General features: G+C 38.4%; 4 protein-coding genes across 11 annotated transcripts; all 4 read left to right on the top strand.

Moving 5' to 3' along the window:
- The first annotated feature begins 7,819 nt into the window (after window positions 1-7,819).
- LOC121762351 (anthranilate synthase alpha subunit 2, chloroplastic-like) lies at window positions 7,820-12,381 on the top strand. Of its 2 annotated transcripts, XM_042158202.1 has the most exons (11): window positions 7,820-8,079; window positions 8,422-8,606; window positions 8,788-8,977; window positions 9,283-9,434; window positions 9,889-10,004; window positions 10,096-10,342; window positions 10,421-10,477; window positions 10,710-10,862; window positions 11,048-11,128; window positions 11,484-11,570; window positions 11,840-12,381. In XM_042158202.1, the coding sequence occupies exons 1-11, from the start codon at window positions 7,953-7,955 to the stop codon at window positions 12,161-12,163; spliced, it is 1,719 nt and encodes a 572-aa protein (XP_042014136.1). In that variant the 5' UTR covers window positions 7,820-7,952; the 3' UTR covers window positions 12,164-12,381. The 2 variants fall into 2 exon arrangements, with proteins under 2 accessions (XP_042014136.1, XP_042014135.1); XM_042158201.1 differs by having other exon boundaries at window positions 10,096-10,477.
- Window positions 12,382-12,710: 329 nt separating this feature from the next.
- Window positions 12,711-15,025, top strand: LOC121762354 (probable NAD(P)H dehydrogenase (quinone) FQR1-like 3). Of its 5 annotated transcripts, none has more exons than XM_042158206.1 (5): window positions 12,711-12,826; window positions 13,002-13,069; window positions 13,172-13,265; window positions 13,650-13,915; window positions 14,628-15,025. In XM_042158206.1, the coding sequence occupies exons 2-5, from the start codon at window positions 13,044-13,046 to the stop codon at window positions 14,851-14,853; spliced, it is 612 nt and encodes a 203-aa protein (XP_042014140.1). In that variant the 5' UTR covers window positions 12,711-12,826; window positions 13,002-13,043; the 3' UTR covers window positions 14,854-15,025. The 5 variants fall into 5 exon arrangements, with proteins under 5 accessions (XP_042014140.1, XP_042014139.1, XP_042014138.1 ...); XM_042158205.1 differs by having other exon boundaries at window positions 12,750-12,864; XM_042158204.1 differs by lacking the exon at window positions 12,711-12,826 and having other exon boundaries at window positions 12,871-13,069.
- Window positions 15,026-18,713: 3,688 nt separating this feature from the next.
- On the top strand, window positions 18,714-21,355 carry LOC121762352 (non-specific phospholipase C1). The gene is made up of 3 exons (XM_042158203.1): window positions 18,714-19,996; window positions 20,158-20,337; window positions 20,832-21,355. Exons 1-3 carry the CDS (start codon window positions 18,880-18,882, stop codon window positions 21,152-21,154), a joined length of 1,620 nt encoding a protein of 539 aa, XP_042014137.1. The 5' UTR covers window positions 18,714-18,879; the 3' UTR covers window positions 21,155-21,355.
- Window positions 21,356-21,739: 384 nt separating this feature from the next.
- LOC121763054 (protein DAMAGED DNA-BINDING 2-like) lies at window positions 21,740-26,080 on the top strand. 3 transcript variants are annotated; one of them, XM_042159107.1, is made up of 12 exons: window positions 21,740-21,869; window positions 21,960-22,169; window positions 22,380-22,470; window positions 22,647-22,774; window positions 23,066-23,188; window positions 23,288-23,376; window positions 23,473-23,593; window positions 24,061-24,152; window positions 24,556-24,685; window positions 24,868-25,116; window positions 25,218-25,414; window positions 25,512-26,080. In XM_042159107.1, the coding sequence occupies exons 3-12, from the start codon at window positions 22,440-22,442 to the stop codon at window positions 25,723-25,725; spliced, it is 1,374 nt and encodes a 457-aa protein (XP_042015041.1). In that variant the 5' UTR covers window positions 21,740-21,869; window positions 21,960-22,169; window positions 22,380-22,439; the 3' UTR covers window positions 25,726-26,080. The 3 variants fall into 3 exon arrangements, with proteins under 3 accessions (XP_042015041.1, XP_042015040.1, XP_042015039.1); XM_042159106.1 differs by lacking the exon at window positions 21,740-21,869 and having other exon boundaries at window positions 21,879-22,169; window positions 24,994-25,116; XM_042159105.1 differs by lacking the exon at window positions 21,740-21,869 and having other exon boundaries at window positions 21,879-22,169.
- The last annotated feature ends 974 nt before the right edge of the window (window positions 26,081-27,054 follow it).

Raw genomic sequence — 27,054 nt, 5'->3', positions numbered from 1 at the left:
GCAAAAAAAAAATTCATTTATAAACAAAATAAAAAATCATACATTAAAAAAAAGATAAAGATAGAAAACATAATAAAAAACAACGGAAGCACAGCCTCAAAAGCACTCGGGTTCTGTCTCATCCTCCCCGACACGACCCATTAACCCTATGAATTTGGGACAATTGAAACCCTCTCGCATAGCCATCGTAGAAATAGTGAAATTTAGCACACTCATACATCAGGCATTTCCAATGCTTGCGTAGATCGTCGGGCTGGTGTGTCAGGGCACCTGCGGACTTAACTTGTTCGTATATTTTCGTGATACGCCTCCAGAAACCGCCCTCGCGATTGTTGGCTACAATCGGGTCCTCAGATATCTCTGTCCAACAATGAGCAGGAGCAATCGACTCCTCTATGGAGTAGGTACTCATCGTCTGTCCAGCTTCAGACGCCTCCCCGACTGTCTCCTTCTTCTTCCCCTTCATGTCGGGCACCTCGTTGCTGAAGTTTATATCACCGTGGAGAGAAGTAATAAAATTGAAATTGAGATTGGAAAGGGATGAATGTGAATTGATGGAGAATGTGGTATATATAATGGATTAAAAATTGAATTAAATTTAAAAATAAAAATAAAAAGGGGATATCGGCTCCATCATCGACCTGAGATCCCGTAATGGAGGCCCATCGCATGGCCGATGCGGAGCCGATATGCCATTGGCTGGGGCGATCACTCGGCGCAGAGGCGGAGGCGTTGGGGGTGGAGATGGGCTCCCTTCCTGCATAAGAGACCTATGACGGCCGGTTGGGGGGGAGGGGGATCGCTCAGCCCTTGCGATCGGCCTCCATTGCTGGTGCTCTAAATCATAACCCTCTCTATATGTATGTAATGAAAAAACCACTATTACTATGACAATGACTAAGTCCCAAACCGTTAATAATAAAATTAAGTAAATGTATATTGGAGCGGATTAAGATGAAGCGTTGGTAAGACGCTTTCTATCCATCTAATCGTTAAATAATTCTTGATGCTCTTTAAAGAGAAAATAAAGTTATTCATAGTTAAATTTTTTATAAGAGTACTAATTACATGTCTACAATTAATAATAATAATAATACTAATAATACTCCATTAGTTGATAATAAAAAAATTCTATTTTGGTTTATCCAAAAAATATATTTTTCCATTTTTAATATGACTAGTTATTTTTAGCTATCTTACATTTTCTTTCTTAATATTTACTATTTACTTCTAATTAATAACATTATGATTTTTTTTCCTCTTATATTTTACCAAAATTTCCATTTTTCGATATGATGTGTATATGCTAGACTCAAATTAGGTCTAGCCAATAGCATGTTCAATCGTGTTATTAAAAACGACTCACTTGTCATAGAACTATAATCATGCAGTTGATATAGGTGATCATATTCTTAATCTAGAAAAACTAATAAGTACTACTCCTTAAACACAATAATTGATGTAGCTTACTAACTTAGGTAGGAGTAGGACCATTAAATAGCATTTGGATTTCATAGTTGTTCTTTTATATGGACTAATTATTTCATTACTAAGAAATGGATATTCACACACATTCGTTAAAACTTAAACCACCTAACAAATTTAAAACTTGTAAATAAATAGTAAGTACGTGTTGACAAGTATATGTTGCAAATGGATTCTATTTTGAATGGTCGATAAAGAAGTTTTTCAGTATTATTTTTAAATAAAATTTTTGGGTCTCATCGTTCTACTAATTAGATTACTTTATTAGAATCGTTAAAATTATTTGAAAGGTAAAATTCGCGAAATTAGTTTCACTGAACAAAAGTACAAAAATAAGTGAAAAGAATGAGAACGTTTATTCAGTATTTTTGTAAATAGTATGTATTTATCATCCTGTGATGTCATTGTTTTATATAGTGAATTTGAATCATTTTCTCGAATAAAATTAGTCATTAATAATACTCCTTATTATCCAATTGACTAAAATATTGTTCCACTTGCACTAGTGTGTTATTTTTGTCAAATAATTAAAAATGATGACTATTACCTTGGGCCCAGATATTGACATGGGATGAACATTTACTGGACTTAATAGCCCATCCAAATCAAACTAGCACTAGTATTAAGGAGAAGTCGACAGAACAACCCCAAATTTATTTTATAGTTTTAGTATATTCTAAAATTTATTTTATATTATAGTCTAAATTCAGATAGCTATATAAGTTTCTCTCAAATGTTATACACAAAGCAGGGTTTTTTCAGGAATAATATTGATACTATTGATAATTTTGAAAAAAAATCACTTTATATGCGAAGGCTTTTAAAGGTTTTAATTTTCATACAATCGTCAAAATTATAAATGAACACACGTGTATAAACACGCAAAAATTAACAATAACATGAAAATAACTGTGGCAAAAAACATTGTTGTTTTAGGAGTTCCCACTAGAAACAACAGCTTGCTGCAAGGAACAGAATGACAAAATCATTAACAATATTTTATATACTACTTACTACTAGTATATATTTTAATCATCGTAAAACACAACCATAAATAGGGAGTAGTAATAAGAGAAAAAATTAAAAGGTAAAATCGCTCTATTCATCAATATCATATTTTGATTCTATACGACTTTTAAGAAATACTCCATATATATATATATATATATATAGAGTCGTGATCATATGATAACCCCTAAATATCGTAATAACCCCATAACTAAATCTGGACCACACATATTTCTAATCATGCGGTTGAGATTAAAACTTAGATTTACTTCATAAAAAAAACGCGGGGTAAAACTGTCATTTCTCTCATTTAATTTCTGAATTTTGCCAAATATCACGTAAAATGATAAAATGATAAAATGATAGGTTCATTGCATAGAATGATAGTTTTGAGATTCAAACTTAGATTTACTTCATAAAAAAAGCGCGGGGTAAAACTGTCATTTCCCTCATTTAATTTCTGAATTTCGCCAAATATCATGTAAAATGATAAAATGATAGGTTTATTGCATAGAATGATAGTTTTGCCAGATAGAATGATACTCTGAGTTGATAAAATGATACTTTTGACTGACTGATAAAATGATAGTTTTATTGCATAGAATGATAGTTTTGCCGGATAGAATGATACTCTGAGTTGATAAAATGATACTTTTGACTGACTGATAAAATGATAGGTTTATTGCATAGAATGATAGTTTTGCCGGATAGAATGATACTCTGAGTTGATAAAATGATACTTTTGACTGACTGATAAAATGATAAAATGATAAAATGATAGGTTGATTGCATAGAATAATAGTTTTGCCGGATAGAATGATACTCTGAGTTGATAAAATGATACTTTTGACTTACTGATAAAATGATAAAATGATTGGTTTATTGCATAGAATGATAGTTTTGCCGGATAGAATGATACTCTTAGTTGATAAAATGATACTTTTAGCTTATAAATGTTAGGTTTACTGCATAAAATGATAGTTTTGCCGGATAGAATGATACTTTCAGCCGATAGAATGATAGTTTTGCCGGGTAGAATGATACTTTCAGCCGATAGAATGATAGGTATTTTTTGTGTATAAAATGACATTTTTGTTTAATAAAATGATACATTTACCTGATAAAATGATAATCTAAGCGGATAAAATTATAGAAACCTTATAAAAATGATAGTTTTTCCGGATAGAATGATACTCTGAGTTGATAAAATGATACTTTTAGCTTATAAATATTAGGTTTACTGCATAAAATGATAGTTTTGCCGGACAGAATGATACTTTCAGCCGATAGAATGATAGTTTTGTCGGGTAGAATGATACTTTCAGCCGATAGAATGATAGGTATTTTTTGTGTATAAAATGACATTTTTGTTTAATAAAATGATACTTTTACCTGATAAAATGATAATCTAAGCGGATACAATGACAGTAACCGTATAAAAATGATATTCTGAGTTGATAAAATGATACGTTTACTGCTTTGTAGGTTTGTATATTATGTATTGTGCCGATTATATTAGGTTTATTGCATAGAATGATAGTTTTGCCGGATAGAATGATACTCTGAGTTGATAAAATGATACTTTTGACTGACTGATAAAATGATATATGTTAGGTTTATTGCATAGAATGATAGTTTTGCCGGATAGAATGATATTCTGAGTTGATAAAATGATACTTTTGACTGACTGATAAAATGATAGGTTTATTGCATAGAATGATAGTTTTGCCTGATAGAATGATACTCTGAGTTGATAAAATGATACTTTTGACTGACTGATAAAATGATAAAATGATAGGTTTATTGCATAGAATGATACTTTGAGTTGATAAAATGATACTTTTGACTGACTGATAAAATGATAATATGAGCGAAATTCAGAAATTAAATGAGCGAAATTTGGATACGTAAATTTTATCATGAGCGAAATGACATATTTACCCTCGCGCTTTTTTTTTATGAAGTAAATCTAAGTTTGAATCTAGACCACGTGATTTTAAAAATGTGTGGTCCAGATTTAGTTATAGGGTTATTACGGAAATTGGGGTTATCATTATAATGCACCCATATATATATATATATATATATATATATATATATATATATATATATATATATATATGTGTGTGTGGGAGCGTTATTCTCCTATTCATCCCTTAGATTCTTTATTCTTCTTAATATGGGCCGTTAGATCTCATTCATCAACGGTCCAGATGATCTGCATTATTACACTATAATGGTGCATTATTAGTCGGTGTGCATTATTCAACTGAAAATCTGCATTATTAAATGACACGTGGCACCAATCTAAACGTCGGATGACAAAATCGTGGGGTTGAGATTAAAAAGAACAAAGAACAAAAGATACAAAAAGAAAATGAATACATCCCTATATATATAAATGTAAATAATTAGTAAAAATATACACGTATAACATGTAATGATGAATAAATTGAACATAATGATACATATAGTTAGACGGAAGGAGTATTAAACTTAAAAACGAAGATTTTTTGTCCTATGATCGGGCAAACTTGCATGCATATAATAGCCTTGTCGATAGATGCACTTTTGTGTAATAGTAATATGCAAATTTTAATGAAAAAATGATAAAATAAGAGGCACTTTTGTGTAATAGTAATATGCAAATTTTAATGAAAAAATGATAAAATAAGAGAGGGGGAGAAAAAAATAGATACAGTAAGAGAAGAGGGGAAAAATTGGTAAAGTGTGAGAGAGATGAGAAAAAGTGGATAAAGTATGAAAGAGAAATTTTCCAATTTTAGAAATGAGGCTATTTTTTGTGGATATCTCAAAATGAAAAAAAATGAGATTATTTTCTTGGACAGAGTGAGTATAATATATAAATAACAATTACTACTATTAAAATACGATCATATGTTCCCAGATTAGTGCTGGTGACTTATAAAATTTTCAATATACGCGTAATCATACAATCCATTGATTCAAACTTTTAGCAAAATACTCCACTTACGTTACTAGATGTCTAGGACTCTAGATGACCGGTGACTAAAATTTTCAATAACTAGAGCATTAGCAATGGGGCGCCTTAAGGCTCGCCCTTAGGCGCGCCATGCACCGCCACATCATCATTTTTATTCTTCTACCTTCCCACCTGCAATGGGGCGCCTTAAGGCTCGCCCTATGCATTTTCTTTTATTTGAATATTTAAATAACTACAAAAATTGGGAAAAAACTTCATTTCATTTATAAAAATTAATACATTACAATACGAATAAAAAAATACGCAAACTCAGCGACGGCGGTTACGGGTCCACACTTCTTCAATCATGTCGTTCATGAGCTGAGTATGGTCTTGTTGGTTGCGCATTGAGGTCTGTCTAGATAGAACCTCATTGAAGCCCGTCGGTAATCCTCTAGCGGTGGGCGCGGTCACAGTGCCGGACGAGCTAGATGCACCTTCATCATCGTTCCACTCGGTGATGCTCCCACCTTCATGCTCGACTATCATGTTGTGCATGATTATGCACGCATACATGACATCGGCGATGACTTCCTTGAACCAGAGACGAGCAGGCCCTTCCACTATTGTCCACCGTGCTTGGAGCACACCAAATGCCCGCTCGACATCCTTCTGCGCCGCCTCCTGCTTGTGCGCAAATAAGACCCTCTTCTCATCAATTGGGCAGTTGATCGTCTTCACAAAAACAGGCCACCATAGGTATATGGCATCGGCCAAGTAGTACCCCATGTGGTATTGGCGCCTGTTGGCAGTGAACTCGATGGTCAGGCCGTTGCCATTGCATTGCTCGGTGAAGAGGGTGGATGAGTTGAGGATGTTGATGTCGTTGTTCGACCCGGCTACATCGAAGTAAGCATGCCAGATCCAGAGCCGATAGTCAGCGACGGCTTCGAGGATCATCGTCGGGTGGTTGCCCTTGTATCCACTAGTGAATTGACCTCACCACGCCTTCAGACAATTCTTCCACTCTCAGTGCATACAGTCAATGCTCCCTAGCATCCCAGGAAAGCCGTGCACCGTCTCGTGCATCTTCATCAGGCCCTGGCAATCAACAGCAGTCGGCCTGCGCAAATATGTGTCCCCGTAGGCCTCCACAATTCCCCTACAAAATCTCTTCAGGCACTCCCGGCCTGTTGTCTCCCCGACGTAGAGGTACTCATCGAAAATGTCCGTCGTGGTGCCGTAGGCCAACTGACGGAGTATAGCCGTGCACTCTTGCAACGGTGTAAGGTCGGATCTGCCGACGCCATCTTCCCGATACGTCATGTATTCATCATGTGACTCCAACGTCCGGACAATGCTAAGAAAAAGGTAACGCGGCATTCTAAACCGGCGGCGGAAAACAGTCAGGCCCCACCGTGGTTGCTCGGCAAAATAGTCTGCAACCAGACGTTGGTGAGATGCCGCGTGGTCGAATAGGCCTATGGATCCTCTCCGCTGCCGCCGCCGCGTCCTCGCGCTGCAGTTCGGCTAAGCATTCCGCCATGACCTCTTCAACGGCTGCATCTAAGGCATCCCCGGTCGGACTACCTTCCTCCGAGGAACTAGTGGTGTCGTCGTCGTGGTTCATTTTGGTATGTAAGAGAGGTAGAAATGTGAGAGATGAGAGAAATGAGAGAGGCGATATGTTCGTATGAACAAGTGAATGAGAAACGATGTTTAAATAGACATGATTCGGAAAAAAAATTCAAAAACGCGTGCCATCGTCCGTGCCTATCGTCCGCGGAGTCCACAATGGTGCCCGATAGCGCGGACGATGGCCTATCGTCTGCGCTTCTTCCGCGCCCGAAGCTTAGGGCGTGGGCGTAGGGCGTGTCATCGTCCGGGCACCCACAATGGAGCCATCGGGCGCGCCCGAGGACGATGGAACGCATCGGGCATGCCATCGGACGCCCTATTGTGGGTGCTCTTAGATGTGATTTAAAGAAATTTTCCCATGAAAAGAAAAAATCACGTCATAAACCTACTAAATCAGTTTTACTATAATAGTATTGAGATTCAAATTTTATACAAGTTTCTTACTATTATCTAATTGTTTTTTAAAAAAAAAAATTTCTCATGGTGCAACTACTAGTACTACTTCTTTATCTCTTATTACTATAGTAGTAGTATATTTTAATTACTAAATTTTATATTAAAATTTGTACTAATTATTTATTATAAAAACTATTAATAGTAGAGTGGGAGAATATTATTTATCAAAGTATCGGGGTTTTACTAATATGGGTATATTTGTAAATTCCGGTATTGTAGAAGATCACGTACATTTAATTCCATAAATAAATGTTATTCCCATTGACATAATTGTCGGCGTTTTACAAAGTTAGAAATTTGATATTTAATGTACATACATATCGTGAGTCTCCTTCTTTCTCAATCTAAACGACCTCACTCATACACTCTCTGAGAAGAGGCAAAAATCAATTTCACAATCACATTTTCGACTGTTTTGTAAATGGAAACCCTAGCTTTTCGTTGTACCAATCCGCTTCTAGCTCCTCGCCGCACCGCCGCCGGACCTCTAACACCCTCCTTCACCACTAGTTTTGCCGTTAAATGCGGCATTTCACTTCCATCGTTGGGTCAGTTCACTCTCTCCTCAATCAATCTCACCTCTGCCACTTGAAATCATTTGTTTTACTCCTTATTCTATATTATTTATGTCGTGAGGTCTGGAATTACTGCTTCATTAAGGTTATCATTGTTGCTAATTTCCAAATTAAACATAATGATTTTGAAATTGGAAGGAAAAACGTTTGGATGATTTTGTATTGAGCTTGTTGGCTGCAGTGTAGTTGCTGACCTATTGAGGTTATGTTTCGATTGAATTTAACATAATAGATTGGAAAGTGAAAGGAAAAACGATTGGATGATTTGTTATTGTTTCTTCAATATCATGATCGCAATGAGTTTGGTGGCTGCAGTGGACCACTCCGTTAAGTTCAAGGAAGCAGCCAAGGATGGGAATTTGATCCCTCTATACAGACCTATATTTTCTGATCACTTGACTCCGGTGCTTGCATATCGGTGCTTGGTGAAGGAGGATGAGAGAGATGCCCCCAGTTTTCTTTTCGAGTCTGTTGAGCCAGGTTTAAAAGCTTCTAGTGTTGTAAGTTATCTTTTTTCATCGCTTTTGCAGATTAGTTTTCAGTTGATGCTCATTTTTATTGATTAGAGACAACAAAAATGGAGATGTTACCTCTCTCATTTTTGTAATAGGTTTTCCTTATGCACATAAATGAATAATAGGTTTCTTATTTGCTCTAACTAATGCTGAATAAATATTTTAGGGGCGCTATAGTGTTATTGGAGCTCAACCATCAATGGAAATTGTGGCGAAGGAGAACATGGTGACCATAGTCGATCACTTTAAGGGAGAGAGGACAGAGAAGTTTTTGGAGGATCCCATGGTTGTTCCTCGCATGTATATGGAGAAGTGGATACCACAGCGAATCGATGAGCTCCCTGAAGCATTTTGCGGTAATTTATGAAAAGTTGAGCACTGCAATTGTTAAGTAACTGCCATGACCATGATATTGTTGGTAAAATTCATGATATTGGTGCTAGCTAATACAAGATTATGTCTTGCCTAAGCTTCAGGGAGAGCAGTTAGCTAGAATGTAAGATATTTAGTTAATGATTTCTTGATAAGATTATTTTCCCTGCATATCACTATTGAGTATATGTCAATGGTGTTCTGGATTACTAAGTGCAAGTAAAGATCTATGTTCTGTTCCGTCACAAACTATAAGAAATCCTTAACAATGTGTTTTTTTTTAAAACAGGTGGTTGGGTTGGTTATTTTTCATATGACACGGTTCGTTATGTAGAAAAGAAAAAGCTTCCTTTCACAAAAGCTCCCATGGATGACAGAAACCTTCCTGATGTTCACCTTGGCCTTTATGATGATGTAATTGTGTTTGATCATGTGGAAAAGGTTCATTCTTACTCCCTCAAAATGTTAACACACATTCAATCAAGGAATTTCAAATTTTTAATTATTTTGAGTTTGTCTAGTCATATTATTGTACAGGCTGTGTCATGCTGGACTGGTCTGCTTTTCTTGTTATTGTATGTGTTTGATAGACTTTCTTGTTCAAACTCTCTGGCTAGGTTAAATGGCCAAACTACTAGCTCAGAGACAAACTTGTTTTTACATATAGTTCTCTGTGGTAAATCTTCCTTTAAGTTTCTCACATTCGTTTAGACAAATAATTACTACTATAATATACAAAGTATTACAAACTATTTGCATTAATTTGTTTAAAAGTTTACTACTCCATTATACTATAACCATCCCTATTAAATTAAAGTAACTCATTTCCCGCCGAGCTTTTATCGTTGCTTGAAGTTTATTATCCCGTTTACTTAGTACTGGTACTTCTCTCCAGAAAGCATATGTGATACACTGGGTCAGGTTGGAACAATATAAAAACGTTGATGAGGCCTATCATGGTGGAATGAATAGATTAGAAGCTTTAGTTTCAAGAGTGCATGATATACAAACGTAAGCAATTCATTTTCCTATTTAAACTTCACAATTATATGAATGGTTTCTGTTGTTAAAAAATTTACCTTGTTCTGTTTGTTACTTTTAGTCCTAGGCTTGCTGCAGGTTCAATAAAATTACACACTAGCCTTTTTGGTCCCTCTTCGTGCAAGTCCACCATGACAAGTGAGGAATACCAGAATGCAGTAATAAAAGCTAAGGAGCATATCCTAGCAGGGGATATCTTCCAGATTGTCCTCAGCCAGCGATTTGAACGTCGAACTTTTGCAGATCCCTTTGAAGTGTATAGAGCATTAAGAATTGTCAATCCAAGTCCATACATGACATACTTACAAGTCTGCCTACTCTTCTCTAAAATTTGTTCCTTTATTTTTTTGTTTCTTACAATCTGTAACCATGTCATTGATGATCAGGCAAGAGGCTGCATCCTTGTTGCTTCAAGTCCTGAAATTCTCACTCGAGTTAAGAAGGCAAGTAATATCTGCTGTTCGAACGTGACAGCTTCATCTTCACTATCCCTGCTAAAACTTGATCTTTCTGATATATTACCCTCTAGATTCTAGTATTTTCTTTAAACTATTGAGAGGGTTATACTCAAGAAGATAACAAGCTTGTTTTACGGCTTTCTAGTATTCTCTTACTTATTTTTACTGTTACTTTACATGAATCTGTTTCTTTATTGCTTAATATTTTTCATAACAGGGTGTAGTTACTAACCGACCTCTAGCTGGAACCATACGGAGAGGCAAGACAGTACAGGAAGATTATATGCTGCAAAATCAGCTTTTGCATGACGAAAAACAGTGTGCGGAACACATTATGCTTGTTGACTTGGGAAGGAATGATGTCGGAAAGGTTATACTCATCTGTTTCTACTATTGTTTAATTTGTTACCTTATACGTGGATTAGGTGTTGGGAAAACGTGCTATTTGAAACTTTGTAGAGTATATTGCTTGAAAGATTGTTCTCATATGTGAGAGGTATATTTCTGGATCACATATCCTCTTGGTCCTGTTCTTGATTAACTCTGGCATTGCAGGTGTCAAAACCGGGCTCCGTCATGGTTGAAAAACTGATGAACATTGAACGCTATTCCCACGTCATGCACATCAGTTCCACTGTATGTATTCTCTACCAGAGATTATCCTTTACATTTAATAGCTTCTTTTATTCTGAAAAGAAAAGGTAGAGTGCCTTGCATATTCAGCTCTATGAAAACTACACATATTAGATTATTGGAGGTTTTTCGTTTATGCTCGGGAGAAGCAATATTTAAACAAATAAGTGAAAGCTGACGAAGGTCTTGCATATTTTGCTCAGAGATTCAGAAAACATTTTGTTGCTTTATTTCTCAGTTATCAGAAAACCAGGCACTTTTCTTCTGAGAAATAATATGTATTGCCACTGACTTTTCCTCTGAGAAGTAATATGTATTGCCACTGATTGTTCCGTCTTTTCTTCTCTTGATTTTGAAGGTTACTGGTGAGCTTCTACCTAATTTGACCAGTTGGGATGCTCTCCGTGCGGCATTGCCCGTTGGAACTGTCAGTGGAGCTCCTAAGGTTGTGCATTTCAATTTTCTTCATCCGACAAACCTCCCTCTCTGTCTTTCTAGTGGCTGCTGGAAAATTTTCAACTCTTAATGTTTATGTTTCAATTGGGATGATAAACTAAAATTATGTACTGCACATAGTTGATAACGTTTGTGTGTCTAGAAGATTTTAATCGAATGGATGCGCTTTCATTTTCATCCAATAAAAGGGTCTTTCATCCAATAAAAGGGTCGCATCATTTTTCCTAATTGCACCGTTTGGTAACTTGTGATGTGCAGGTGAAAGCCATGGAATTGATTGACGAACTAGAGGTGACTAGACGGGGGCCTTACAGTGGTGGTATTGGTGGCATTTCTTTCTCCGGAGATATGGATATTGCCTTAGCTTTGAGAACCATCGTGTTCCCAACCAACATGAGGTACGACACTATGTACTCGTACAAGGACAGTGAGAAGCGCCGGGATTGGGTCGCCCATCTCCAAGCGGGGGCTGGTATCGTTGCTGACAGTGATCCTGCTGATGAGCAGAGGGAGTGCGAAAACAAGGCCGCTGCTCTTGTTCGTGCCATCGATCTTGCAGAGTCATCATTCGTCGAAAAGTAACATTGTTCAGTTCCCATACTCCATCCCACAAATACCTCGGGAAATTTATAGAACCTAGTTGTAGAAAGAAATCTTTCATTTCACAGTAGGAGTTGGGTTTCCTCTCTCTCTCTCTTTCTCTCAAGTTGTAGATGGAAAAGATGGCTTAGAATGGTTTCTTGCTCCAGTTTTTGTTGGACATTTTGCAAATTATGTGATGCTCATGTTGTTGCTTGCAATATTCTGTTTATTTATTACGAGATGTTGAAAATTCAATAATTACTTGCAAACACGTATTGTTTGCTTATTTTCCTCAAATCGAATTTATAATTCCCAAATCATATGGCTGAAATTCCATAACAAAATCACCAAAAACTGCGAATTATTATTTCATGCTTAGGGCTCAATCCTTATTTTCTTCAGTTGGATTTTAGTGTTGTATTTTCCACAAAATCATTTCGATACTTGAATATTGAATTTCGCTTGAGTTGCCTCTCACTTCATATTAATATACATTATTAATCTTCAAATATTCGTTGTTTTAGTTTCCCCAAAGAAATTAATTTTACATGTGAAGTTTATGTCCACTATATTTACAGACGAGGCAAACCTTATCTCAAACAACAAATTATCCAACCAACGAGACAATATAGGGACACTTGTCTGGAAATAAACTATTAAGAGGCAAAAATTTTAGTACTACTATTTCATTTATTATTTCTGTAAGGGAGTTCCAGAAATTATTGTTTCTTCGTGTGCTGTTTTGTTCACATTTTGGCTGATTTTCTTGGTTCTTATGATAACAATCATTAACCCTATCCCTCTCTCTCTCAAAATATTGATTCTTTTGTGATCTCAGGTTTTCAGATTGGGTTATCTCTGATTTCAAGAGAGGCAGATCATGCCACTTACAAAGATTTATATTGTGTAAGTGTAAGGACAGAAAATATTTTTTTAAAAAAAGGAAGAATGTTTTATTTCGATGATTTCAAGGATTGATGAAGATTTTCAGCTCATATCATATTTTAGGTATTACTCTCTGTATGGACATGTTGAGACTATGGCAAGAGAAATACAGAGGGGTGCTAATTCAGTTGCTGATGTTGAAGCTACACTTTGGAGGGTTACTTTCTTGATCTCTCTTCTTTAATTCCAGCTTAGACTGTAGAAAAGTATTGTTTTTATTTTGTTAGTAGTATATAATTTGGCCCAGTTTGTGGGATTTCAGTTGATGAAGATTTTTATGCATATTCGATTCTTGATTCCTATTGCAATTTCAGAATCTAACTTCTTTTTTTGCGGTGGTTTGATTAGCTCAGTGATATCATTAGTCTTGATGTAATATTGTTTTAATTCTTGAAATTTCTAGTGAGCAAAGAGATGGAAAAAAGCTTTGATCTTGGGCATTTACCAAGTGTGATAGGATGATAAAAATACAGTTGCTGATGTTGGCTACTTCGATGGGATGGATTGAATGATTTAGGAGTTATTTTGGTCTTTGAATTAGGTACCGGAAACGCTGCCTAGCAAGGTATTAGAAAAGATGAAAGCTCCTGAACAACCAGATGATGTGCCTGAGATAATGCCTCAGCAGCTGGTGGAGGCCGATGGTTTCCTCTTCGGTTTCCCCTCTCGTTTTGGGGTAATGGCGGCGCAGTGCAAGGCCTTCTTTGACACCACCAGCGATATATGGGCCTCCCAACTTCTTGCTGGGAAGCCTGCTGGAATCTTCTGGAGCACGGGTTTCCATGGAGGCGGACAGGAACTTACAGCGTAAAATTTCCTCTTCCTTCTTGATCATCTGTTGCTTTCACCTTGTTTTGCTAGATGACCCACTTTCCTTTTTGATTTGTCCCAACCAAGATGACTCATTACTAAAAATGGAAGGTGCATTTTCAATGATTTAGTAACATTATTCTGAAACTTATACCATATATATTGACTAAGAAATTTTAGGGAAGGTGCATTTTCAATGATTTAGTAACATTATTCAGTTTTCTCTTCTTGATTTTGTTTCAACAATCTTGCTTTCACCTTGTTTTGCTAGATGCTTGATGGCTAAGTGTCACAAACTGTGGGTTCTAATACTACAAAATATACTGTTTGTGATTTGAAACTTCATAATCAGTGATTTAGTAACACTATTCAATTAATTATTCTACTGAAATAGGTCATTGATCATTGAGTTAAACTAGTTAGGTTGGATCATAAACTTGTGGAAATCTTGCTGTTGTCACGAAGCTTCACCTCAGTTGAGTAAGCAGAATTCTGCAGAGATGAGTCGAATAGTCTCGTCTTATTCTTCTTCTGTTAGACACGGCTGGCTAAGCGACTGCCATGAAACTAAAACGACATTTAGCTCAAACTGCCCCTGTTCTCTATGACTAATTAAACTAGGATTAATGTTCATAAAATTTGATTTTTTGAGAAGCTACGATCATGAATGATGTGTGTGCTTGAGTGGATATATGTTTCTTGCTGACAGATTGACGGCCATAACGCAACTGGCACATCACGGCATGATGTTCATCCCTCTCGGCTACACATCTGGTGGTGGGATGTTCGAGATGGAGCAAGTGCGCGGTGGATCTCCCTACGGTGCAGGGACTTATGCAGCAGACGGGTCGCGCCAGCCTACGGAGCTCGAGCTTCAGCAAGCCTTTCATCAAGGTAAGTACGTTGCTCAAATCACCAGAAAGCTCAAGAAGTGAAAAAACTTGCTCTGGAATGGCCTCACAAGCTTTGCAAAGAGATGGAAATGCCAAATGTGATAATGTGAATATTAAGGATTCAAGACACATATGTTTGCCCCGACTTGCTCTTGTAAATATTTCAATAATCCAAACAAACCCAACAAGAAATGAAACAATAAAAATTGGAAAAGGAAGAAGGTGTTATGATTTAGATAGATGCTTGGAACCTATGGACCTTCTACAAAACAATGAAGACAACCCATGGCAACTTTCACTAAAGCAAGAATCTAATGGCTCCACAAAACTAGCAATACAAGAACTAGAATTGCATACCTTAACATTCAACCTAAGCCTGGCAATAGATTGGAATGCAACCACAAGGGATTTTGATAAATCTTAAAAAATGAAGATGGGTGCTCACAAATGCAGTCTTTGTTCTTACAATATCATTCAAAAACTGATGACAAAAACCCTAGACATGTGTATTTATACTAGGAGTGAAAAAGGAGCAAAATAAAACAATTCTTGGTCACAAAGACACATCCCGGATAAAACGCCCGACCGGGCGTTTCCGTAGGCTCATTTTGCCCGCCCGAGCGAAGTTTCTGGACAAACATTGATTTCTCGAGTAAAACGCCCGACCGGGCGTTTTGCATGAGGAAAAACGTTCGGGTCGGGCGTTTTGCATGAGGAAAAACGTTCGCCCGCGCGTTTCGTTCTGCATTGCGCGACTTTAGTCTTTACTCGCCCGACCGGGCGTTTTGCATGAGGAAAAACGTTCGCCCGCGCGTTTCGTTCTGCATTGCGCGACTTTAGTCAAATGGCCATATCTCTCTCATCCGAACTCCGTTTGGGGCGTGTGAGGTACCCACGCAAAGGTATTTCGACGATGAAGATGATGGTGGTCTTGAATCAGCATTTGGACACCGTCTCAGTAGGCATATTGATGTTTGAACAGACCTCCACATTCGGCTTAACTCCTTGTCATGTCTCCACCCTCTTCCCGGGCTCCAATCAACCTATGGCCATCGACATCGTTGTATTCTATGATTGTGAATACATGGATTCACATCATGTGAAGTGTTTCGTTTCTATTCTATTTTCATGCTTCATGAATAACCGTACAAAATATGGCATTTTATTTAGGTTTTTAATTGGTAAAGCCTAAAGAATAATCGACCTGAGGTTGAGATTCAAAATGTGTTTCAAAAAAATTGTGTTGAAAAAAAGATTGTGCAAACTACTACTCCATATCTTTTAATTTTTGGGATGGAATAGAAATATCTTTTTATATTAATATTAAAAAGTCAATATGGGATGATTAATCTGCTTAATTTTTGGGATGGAATAGAAATATCTTTTTATATTAATATTAAAAAGTCAATATGGGATGATTATTCTGCTTTTTATCGCTGATACTCCCCCGTCTCACTTTAGGAGTCCCGGTTGAAATATTTCATAAATAGTATTAGACCTCACATTCAACTAACTTTTTTCCACTCACATTTTATTATAAAATTAATATAAAAAAGTAGGACCCACATTCCACTATCTTTTTTCACCAACTTTCCTTCACATTTCTTAAAACCCGTACCGAACTCAACTGGGACTCCTAAAGTAGGACGAAGGGAGTAATATGTAGACTTGCTTAAGGTCATCCGCAACGTTGTCTCTTAACAGTCGCATCTCTTAACTATTCATGGGCCCCACTGTACTTTTCATCTCATCTCTTAACTAAGAGACAACACCTGCAACCCTTCATCTCTTAACTGTCTCTTAACCATCTCATCCCTTAACTATTCATTCAATTTCATTTTTTTATTTTTATTTCCAACAAATTCAATTAATAAAAACATACTTCATTAAATAAAAAAAATTACGACTTAAAATTCTAAAAAAATTAAAATATATATAATTAAAAATCCTAAAAAAATAAAAAAAAAATACATAATTTAATTTCTTCCGCTCACTCTCTCTAAATTCAAAATCTCAAAGCTCAAAGAAGCAAAAGAAAGATCATGTGCGTCTACCGGTTGCCAAATTTTGCCCAAATGTGCTCCATTTAATACTCCTGGAGTTGGGCATGGGCGTTAGAATCACGTGACCTTGCCCGAACAGACAACCGCTCTTGCAAAGACGGATGCACTCCACTGCGAGGTGGACTACTTGCGGAAGAGCTTCCCGGGGTTTCAGGGTTGAACCAATTTCCCGCTTCAGGTCCTTCGTCGGCGACAATCATGTTGTGCAAGATTATGCACGTATACATGATGTCGACCATATTCTCCATAAACCACGTACGAGCCGGGGCTTTGATAATGTTGAAGCACACTTGGAGAACCCCGAACGCCCTCTCCACATCCTTGCGAGCAGCCTCTTGCTTCTGGGCAAAAAGAGCCTGTTTTTCGTTCACCAGTCTGTTGAACGTCTTCACGAAGGTTGGCCACTTCGGGTAGATGCCGTCGGGAAGATAGTACCCCATTTTATACTGCCGGTTGTTAGCGATGAAATTGATGGCCGGCGCTTTACCATTCAAAACTTTGGTGAAGAGGTCGGATTGGTTGAGCACGTTGACGTCGTTGTTCGATCCGGGGACCCTGAAGTACGCATGTCAAATCCATAGTCGGTAGTCGGCAACGGCCTCGAGTATAACGGTGGGGTGGGTGCCTTTGTGGCCGCTCGTGTATGACCCCCTCCACGCCACAGGGCAATTCTTCCATTGCCAATGCATGCAATCGACGCTGCCAAGCACCTGGAGAATCCGTGCACTTCTTCGTGAAGGTAGAGCAGAAACTGACAATCTGTCGTGCTTGGCTTCCGGAGAAATTCGTCGGTGAAGGCTGCCCGGACGCCTTTGCAGAAGTTCATCAAGCACATTCTCCCAGTGCTTTCTCCAATGTGGAGGTATTCATCGAACAAATCCGTCGTTTGTCCAGTAGCAAGCTGACGGATTGCAGCAGTACATTTCTTCAGCGTCGTGTGGTTGGGACGGCCGACGACATCGAACCCATTCTTGGAAGAACTCTTCCTGGGCTGCCAATGTATTTGCGATGTGCAGAAATAGCCGTTTTCGCATGCAGAAACGGCGACGGAAGTAGGTCTCTTCCCATACCGGGTTATCACGGAAGTAGTCGCGTACTAACCTTGCGGCTTCCTCCAGGTTACGATGGATGTAAGTCCGTGATCGTCTTTGGGGTGGCGCGGCTTCCTCCGCCTCCCTACGTCGATCTTCTTCAAGCGATTCTTCTATTATTCGACGCATTTGCTCAAATGGATCCATATAGCTCGACATTTTTTTTACATAAATCATCAATGAAAGCAACTTCAAAATAAAACAAATATCAAGTTAATTAGAACAAAAATTATTAAAAATTAGAATTAAATAATATTCAAATAACTTCTATAACTATAGAATGATTAGTTGAATTATTATAAACTATAATAGATTTATTTTTAGTACTTTAAAAAGCAAATCTCATTATAATCTGTAATTTAAAATAAAATGAGGATAAAGAATGTAAATACAAAAGATCATAAATTTTAAAATTAAATAAAAAAAAACTTCAAATTTACTCCACTAATTAAATTATACTCCAATTTGAAAATATCTTTCATTCCACAGATTTGTAGTCAACTGATATTCATAGTCACGAATCTAACCAGCTGTAAGTCATAAACTTCATTAATGCAGATTAATTATAGTAATTATCTTAAGTCACGTAACTACAGCCATTTATTAATATAAAGTAAACACTAACGCACACTAATTAGCAGTAGCGCCAAAACACATCTCAACTTCAACTCCCAACTTTATATGATTAATTAATCAATCGAATATTAATACTCAAAGAAATTATACCCAACACAATAAGCAACTACCAAACCAGAAATACAAAATCCCATCAAATTAGTCAACCAAGTTTCAATCAACTGTACCAAAAAAAATCCTCAGCATATGCTTTCATAATTTCAATTCTCAAAAAATCCACACAATTTCTCAACTTCCCTATATAAATCTATGCACTAAAAAATCCCTCCGCCGCAAAAATGAGGGTTTCCCGACGACTCCACCTCCGCGCCGCCGCCGCCGTGTTCCTCACCTCCCTCCTCCTCTCCGGCTGCCTCCCGCTCTCATCCCCCAAAAAAACCAAGCACAAAATCAATGGCCCGATCAAAACCTTCGTAGTTATAGTTATGGAAAACCGCTCCTTCGACCACATGCTCGGCTGGTTAAGAAAAACCCGACCCGACATCGACGGCCTCACTGGATCCGAATCCAACCGGGTCAATGCGTCCGACCCGACCTCCCCCTCCCTATCCGTCACCGACTCCGCCGTCTTCGTCGAATCCGACCCCGGCCACTCCATCCAGGCGATTCGCGAGCAGATATTCGGCCGCAACGACACCTCCGCCAGCCCCGCCCCCATGGACGGCTTCGTGCAGCAGGCGGAGGCCATGGGAGTCGCCGGAATGGCCGCCACCGTCATGAGCGGATTCAAGCCGGAGCTCGTCCCGGTCTACACCGAGCTCGCGAACCAATTCGCGGTAATGGACCGGTGGTTCGCCTCCGTTCCCGCCTCCACGCAGCCGAATCGCCTCTACGTCCACTCCGCGACCTCGCACGGCGCCTCCAGCAACGTGCGGAAGGATCTCATCCGTGGATTCCCGCAGAAGACGATTTTCGACTCCTTCGACGAAAATGACCTAGATTTTGGGATATATTATCAGAATATCCCGGCGACTCTGTTTTTCAAATCCCTAAGGAAATTGAAGAACATAGTGAAATTCCACAGCTACGCGCTGAAATTCAAGCTGGATGCGATGTTAGGGAGGCTGCCGAACTACGTGGTGATCGAGCAGCGGTATTTTGATGTGTCGCTGTTCCCGGCGAATGACGATCATCCATCGCATGACGTGGCGGAGGGGCAGAGGTTTGTGAAGGAGGTTTATGAGACGCTGAGGAAGAGCCCGCAGTGGGAGGAGATGGCGATTTTGATCACCTACGATGAGCATGGAGGGTTCTATGATCACGTGCCGACACCGGTGGAAGGAGTGCCGAATCCGGATGGGATCATTGGACCCGACCCGTATTACTTCGAGTTCAATAGGCTTGGCGTGCGGGTGCCTACGCTCTTGATCTCGCCGTGGATTGAGAAGGGCTCTGGTATGGACTTGCCTTCTCTGTGTGTGTTTATTGTTGATGATTGATTTGATGATGTTGAATTTGTGAGGTATTTGGCTAAGCTTATACTAAGTTTTACTGAATGCAAGTGTTGTAGTGTCGTTGAATAGTTGCCTGATGGCGTGGTCTCGGTTATTTTGCAGTGATTCATGAGCCGAGTGGCCCGACCCTGACTTCACAATATGAACACTCGTCAATAGCTGCTACTGTGAAGAGGCTTTTCAATCTTAAAAACTCCAACTTCTTGACTAAACGGGATGCGTGGGCTGGGACTTTCGACAAGTACTTTTACATGCGTGATACTCCTCGTGGCGACTGCCCAGGTCCGCCCTTATCTCTTCGTGTACTTCACTTTGTCTATTATAATCAAGAGAAGCTTCTTGGTAGGCCTAGATCTATTGTTTGCGCTCAATCTTAATATAGTAGTAGTAGAAGGCCATAACAAGAAAATGAAGCAATTAAAATGATATTCTTGTCTTGCTTCCACTCTTATTGATTCATATAGTTTAGTTTTCTGGCTACTGCCAATGTATGGTATTGACTATTCAGCAAAACCATCATATTGAACTATCTGGTTTTCACGGAAACGAAGGATTGCAGCTTCCGTGCTTCAGCAGTTAGAGGTATTGCTTTCTGACCCGGTTTTAGGTGTAACCACGTTATAGAATCCGGCCTGCGCTCTCTACACGATACCACCTGCTTAAAATCGAGCTTCTACTTGCCTACATCTGATTCTGATCTACATTGTATTGATCTTGCCAACCATTTTTTTTAATGATGGTTAGGATTCAATCTTGAAATTTCTATCATTCTGCAGAGAAACTCCCAGAGGTGAAGATGGCACTGAGGCCAAGGGGGGCAAGGGAAGACGAGAAGCTGTCAGAGTTCCAAATCGAGCTGATTCAGCTTGCGTCACAGCTCAATGGCGACTACATGCTCAACTCCTATCCTGACATAGGAAAGGAAATGGACGTGGGAACGGCTAACAGGTACACGGAGGATGCAGTCAAGAGGTTCTTGGAAGCCGGGAGGGCTGCGCTGAAGGCTGGCGCAAACGAGTCGGCCCTCGTCACCATGAGGCCGTCCCTAACTAGTAGAACTGAAGAAGCAGAGTCCAGAAGGGGCCATGAACCCTTCTGATTGTGCAAGTATTCATCCGTTTACGTGTACAGATAGATATAGGAATATATGAAGTGGAATGGAGATGTTCATGTATCCTTGTTGTCGTGTATGTTAGTTTAGGATGTACTCGTATGAGAATCTGCTTCTGTTTGTAACACATAATAGTCCTTGCTTATTATACTTAAATTAGTAATATAGTACGCCTATTTATGTATTCAATAAATGGGCCGCCCAATTGTAGGAGTATATATTGTTTACCTTTCCACTAGCAAGATTTTATATTTGGAGATTATCTTACCACCAAGCATATAATGTAGAAGTATATTCCATTCAGTTCAACATAAAATAGCATGAAAAATTAAAGTGAAGTTTATATTTTTATACTTCGGGGGAAGACAACAACCGTCGATCGGTTAAGAAACTGCCACGTAGTGTCCCGCCATATCACTGGCAATTGTACCCTCGGCTTTAATAGCCTTCAATAATGAACACACCAAATAATTTTTTTTACAATCTACTCCATATAACACGTTACATGTGTACAAATATAATCTCGTACCATAAAAAAAAGATTTCTTCAAATCATTTTGTATCATGTTATATATTGTTATAGCATTTTTTTAATAAAAAAGAGTTAAACAGACTTGTTCAGATCATTTTGGATCTAAAAATTAGTACTAAAATTTCTACTATTATTGGTAACTACGTCATAAAGAGTTTATTGGACTCCCAGGTCGGTTAATTAAAGAGTGAGAAATTCCCCTTTTATTTCTTCTTTAATTTTTCTGTAATTTCACTGCGAGTTTTGAAAATGGCGCCGCAGACGAGGAGGGGTCCTTCGTTCCCCAAAATCGTGATTGAGAGAGATTCCGACACCGAAGATAGTTCAGAAGAAGAAGATTTTGATGATGAAGTCCAGAAACTCGCCGGAGAGGCGTCGGATGATGAGCAAGCAGAGGAAAAGGATGATGCATCGACGTCGACGAAGAGGAAAAGAGAGCCTATCACTATCAGCCTCAAGAGAGTTTGCAAAGTAAATAGCTATTTCTAGTTTTTAGTTTTTTTTGTTTCAATTTCAGTAATTATTCTACTAGCAGTGTGCTTTATATGCGTCAGATTATGACGATTTTGAACGTATACAACGTGTGCTTGTGTGTGATTTTTTATGGATAGTGAAACATTCTGTTGTTGGAGATATGTTTGTGTGAGATTATGACATACTGTTTGGTGTATTGTTGTTTAGGTGTGTAAGCAGTCAGGTCATGAAGCCGGGTTTCGTGGCGCCACCTACATTGACTGCCCTATGAAGCCATGTTTTCTTTGCAAACTGCCTGGTATTTCATGTTGGAAATGTGTTGTTTTGAAATGTGCTGTTTGTGTCATTGTGTGTGAACTGGTTATTTATCTTAGATGTGATTAGATGTGATTGATAGCTTGATGATAGCTTCCATTCCGCGGTGCCATAAGCTAAAATAGGGGCATTTTCCTCATTAATTTTTTTTAATTGAAGGGCATACCACGATGACTTGCCCTCACAAAGTGGCTACTGAGTTTGGGGTTTCGCCTGCACCCTTGAAGAACTCTCATAATTCGTTGAAGTATCTTTTCGACCGCCAACTTAGGTGTCATGTGCCTAAGGTAACGCCTCTTGGCATGCTCTTTGATTTCTGGACTGGGTTTGTCTTTTGTGTATTTGGGGTTCTGTCATTTGATATTGTGATCATATTTCTCCTTTCGCTTTATGTATAAGGACTTTTATATGGATTCTTTGTTGATCATTCATTTTTAGTTGTTTTCTTATCAATATCTTGAGGTTGAAAGTCAGTTCCATTTTGGTTTTACTTTTGAGTATTGAGTGTACAAGGATATTTATCATGAAAGTTTTTTTTCCATGTTATGAAATATGGTTTAATGCTTTGCTCTTAACAGATGAAGCCAGCATTTGTGATTCCGAATAAAGTTAACTGTGCCGTAATTAGATATCATAGCAGACGTGTTACATGTTTGGAGTTCCACCCGACAAAGAACAACATTCTTATATCTGGGGACAAGGTTAGCCCTGCATTCTCTTAAGCGCATAGCTCTCAGTTTTGTGTACATTTAATGAATAACTGAGCAATATGGTTCTCCTTTTCTATGGTTATGGTATAGAAAGGACAGCTTGGAGTTTGGGATTATGAGAAAGTGCACGAGAGGATAGTATATGGAAACATACATAGCTGCATATTGAACAACATGAAGTGAGTTCTGCTGGTTTCATTTGATTTTCGTGATTGACTGATGACTCGTGCATGAACAGTGTCTTGACTCGGATGGTTGGCTGTCACATTCTACAGGTATAATCCATTAAATGATGGAACCGTCTATGGTGCCTCATCAGATGGTACTGTCAGCTGCACTGATTTAGAAACTGGAATTTCATCATCATTGGTCAACCTCAATCCTACTGGGTGGCAGGTATCTCCTGACCATCTGTTAAAACAAATACAAATGGTATCTAGTATCTGCAGTTAACATGTTAATTTATCTTGTATATAACTGGTCATCTTACTCGTGGTCTTACTAGTTCGCCTGCATTCATTTAATCCTAGATATTACCGCATCTGTTGTCCGCATCTGTGCCATTTAAAATGGGTTTGAAGACTGCTTAGTGCTTACTAACTTCATATTCAACTTCTCTTCTATCTCGGCTGAAGGCATTTTTTGGTTGCTCCAAGGGCTTTTAAATATTAAACAGAGAAAAGTGCAGTCCAACAGCTAAAATGTTTATGTAGAAGTGGAAAAAAAGTAACTAAAAATGATCATTCTTGTCTTGCTCTTAGCTTTATTCATTCATGAGGTTTAGTTCTTTGGTTAGTGGTTACTGCATTTTGTACATGACATGCGTTTGGAATCTAATTAAAGTAGTTGTTGTTTTTCTTTAGGGGCCTAGTAGTTGGAAGATGCTCTATGGTCTGGATCTGAACTCTGATAAAGGAATTTTGCTTGCTGCAGATAATTTTGGGCTTCTCTATATGTGAGTATTCCCTGTTTTATTGAGCTCTTTGCACATGTGTTTCGTGAAATTGTAGGCTAAAAAAGAGGAGAATAGATGTGCTTGACTCACTGTCAATGTTACCAGCATCACTTTTAGTGCAACATTCTCACATATAGTTTCATTCTTACGGTGAATATTTTAAAAAGATCCATTAATATGTTGATTGCCTTCAAGGTACATTGTACTTCATATGGTCATAAAATTTTTATCTTATTTTTTAGTTGTTATTTGATATGATTTAGCTGTATCTACAAACTTCTCATTTTGATGTATGTCGTGTCATCCAGCTGTGGACAATTTCATTATAATGCATGATAGTGTGCAAGATTTCCTTGGCAAGTTATAAATTACTATGGCTTTACTTTTTAAAATGCATATGCAGGATTGATGCGCGCTCCAACAATGTGACAGGAAAGCCTATACTGATTCACAAGAAAAAAAGCAAAGTTACTGGTTTACACTGTCATCCTCTCCAACCAGATCTCCTTCTAAGTTGTGGCAATGATCACTTCGTAAGCTTCTCCTGCCTAGTTTTTGGTTGTTTGATCCACTCTTGTGTTTATGTGACAGACAAATAGATTGCTTCTGTTCCTTGACGAGTGATGACTACATTTGCGGCCCTTTATTCAGTATTTTTTGTAGCTTGTATCTAATTTCTTCATGTGCACTCTTACATAGTTTATATCTATCCCAGGCTCGTATATGGGACATTCGGCGACTTGAAGATGGCTCTTCTATTTATAATCTTCAACACAAGCGTGTTGTTAATTCAGCCTATTTTTCTCCACAAAGCGGTAGCAAAATACTGACTACGTCTCAGGACAACCGGATTCGTGTATGGGATTCCATCTTTGGAGATTTGGACTCTCCAAGCCGAGAGATTGTACACAGTCAGGATTTCAATCGGCATTTGACTCCTTTTCGAGCTGAATGGGATCCAAAGGTAACAAATACATTCCCTACAGCTTGATAGTCTAAATACTCTATGACTGACTATTGTGTTGCCAAATTATAATCAAATACGAAAACTGTTCTTTTACACAGGATATCTCAGAGTCCCTCGTTGTTGTTGGGCGTTACATAAGTGAAAACTATAATGGAGTAGCCTTACATCCCATAGATTTTATTGACATCACTAATGGTCAGTTAGTCGCGGAGGTCATGGATCCAAATATAATGACAATCACTCCTGTAAATAAGCTACATCCACGCGATGATGTCCTGGCATCTGGTAGCTCCAGGTATGTATATCAGTTCATCTTTGCTTCAGTTCCTTTCTTTCTAGTATCATTTGTTTTGTTTGGTTGATTACACTGCATTATGGTTCGGTCGAGCCAGGTCTATCTTCATCTGGAAGCCCCAAGAAAACACTGAGCTAGAGCGCGAAGAGGTTGCTAATCGGATCATTATCTGCGGGAAGGCTGAAAAATCACGGAAAGGGAAGCTCGATGATGACAGTGGTGATGATGACATGTTTGACTCCAAGAAGAACTCGAAGACGAAGAAAATTCATGTAAAATCTAAGGTACATGGTGGTAAGAGGAAATGCTGATTTTTGGGTAGGGATTTTGAAGAAGAGGCAATACAAACCTTTTCAGCCTTCTACATGCACTGCTCCTGTGCTTTTGATATTGTGTGTATGAAATAGGGTAACATAGTGATTAGAAGGGTTAACTGGATGGGGTGAGTGAGAAATCGCTTGATATTTTTGCGCGTATGAGAACACGGTCCAAGCCTCCCTAAAATATCGGTTGGGCCATGTTAAGCTATTGCAGCCACTATATTATTTAGGTTTGTACTTGTTTTTTCCTACTGTGGAAGTAAGAATTTGTTACTTTATGCTCTACTTTTAATACAACACTCCCGAAGTAGAGTATTGAAATGAAGTTGAATATCTCATTTTACAACATTCGGGTTCAATTCTCTATCAACATATATATGGTGTCTCGACCTCTGATATCAGGTCACCTCACTTTATGCTTTGATAATATTTGATCATTTTTTTAGATTTTCCTCTCTATAATTTATTCATAATAATTGGTTCTGTCGTCCTGAAAATCCATTTCTTTGGCGGTGCGTGCTTGCTCGCTCGCTCAAAATATGTTTTTTCCAAGCTGAATCCACTGGAACTATTTCTGATTAAAGAATCTCTTTCTAGTTGCTTCGGAACAATTAAGATATTCTTCAGAAGAAATATGGGCTTATGGCAACATGCTTGGTCCTGCTTATAGGTCAAATCACTACATTTTAAATAGTAATGGTACAAATATTCAATTAGTTCGGACTTGTATAGTACTATGTCCCTCCCAAGTTACTTGAGTCGTATTCCGCTTTGGATTGTCCCAAGTTACTTGAGTCATTTTTTTTTGGCTAAAAACAAAACATTTAAGAGTGACCACAGTGGGTGAATCACGGTGGCCACCGCGGCGGGGGAGAAGTCGCTGCATACGCGGAGCGGCGGTCTCGCAATGGTTCCGCGGCGGCCTATTGTGAGCCGTCGAGACCGTTGCGGCGGTCAAAAACGTTTTTTTTTTGTTAATTTTTTTTTATGACTAGGCGGGACAAGCCTTTTGTGACTGTGACTAGGTGGATAAGTTTTTGTGGCTGTGGCATGGTTGTTCCGTCTTATTGTGGACACTCTAATATCACATACGTTATTCTTTCTTTTACCTTATTCTCTCTTTTTTCTCTTACTTTATTCACTCTTGTCCCCTATAACTCATTAAACACAACTTTCTTAAATCTCGAAAAGAAACGTCTCAAATAATGTCGGATGGAGAGAGTATTGAATTGGGACCAAGACGAAAAAGTTCTTCTAGTCTAGAAGCTCGTGCTTCCTTTGTTGAAATAAAGGTAAATAAATGGTTTGATTCTACATTTC

Source organism: Salvia splendens, chromosome 13, assembly GCF_004379255.2.
Source record: "Salvia splendens isolate huo1 chromosome 13, SspV2, whole genome shotgun sequence".
Lineage (NCBI taxonomy): Eukaryota > Viridiplantae > Streptophyta > Magnoliopsida > Lamiales > Lamiaceae > Salvia > Salvia splendens.
The sequence above is the reverse complement of the archived record's forward strand: the minus strand, read 5'-3'. Positions and strand labels throughout refer to the sequence as shown.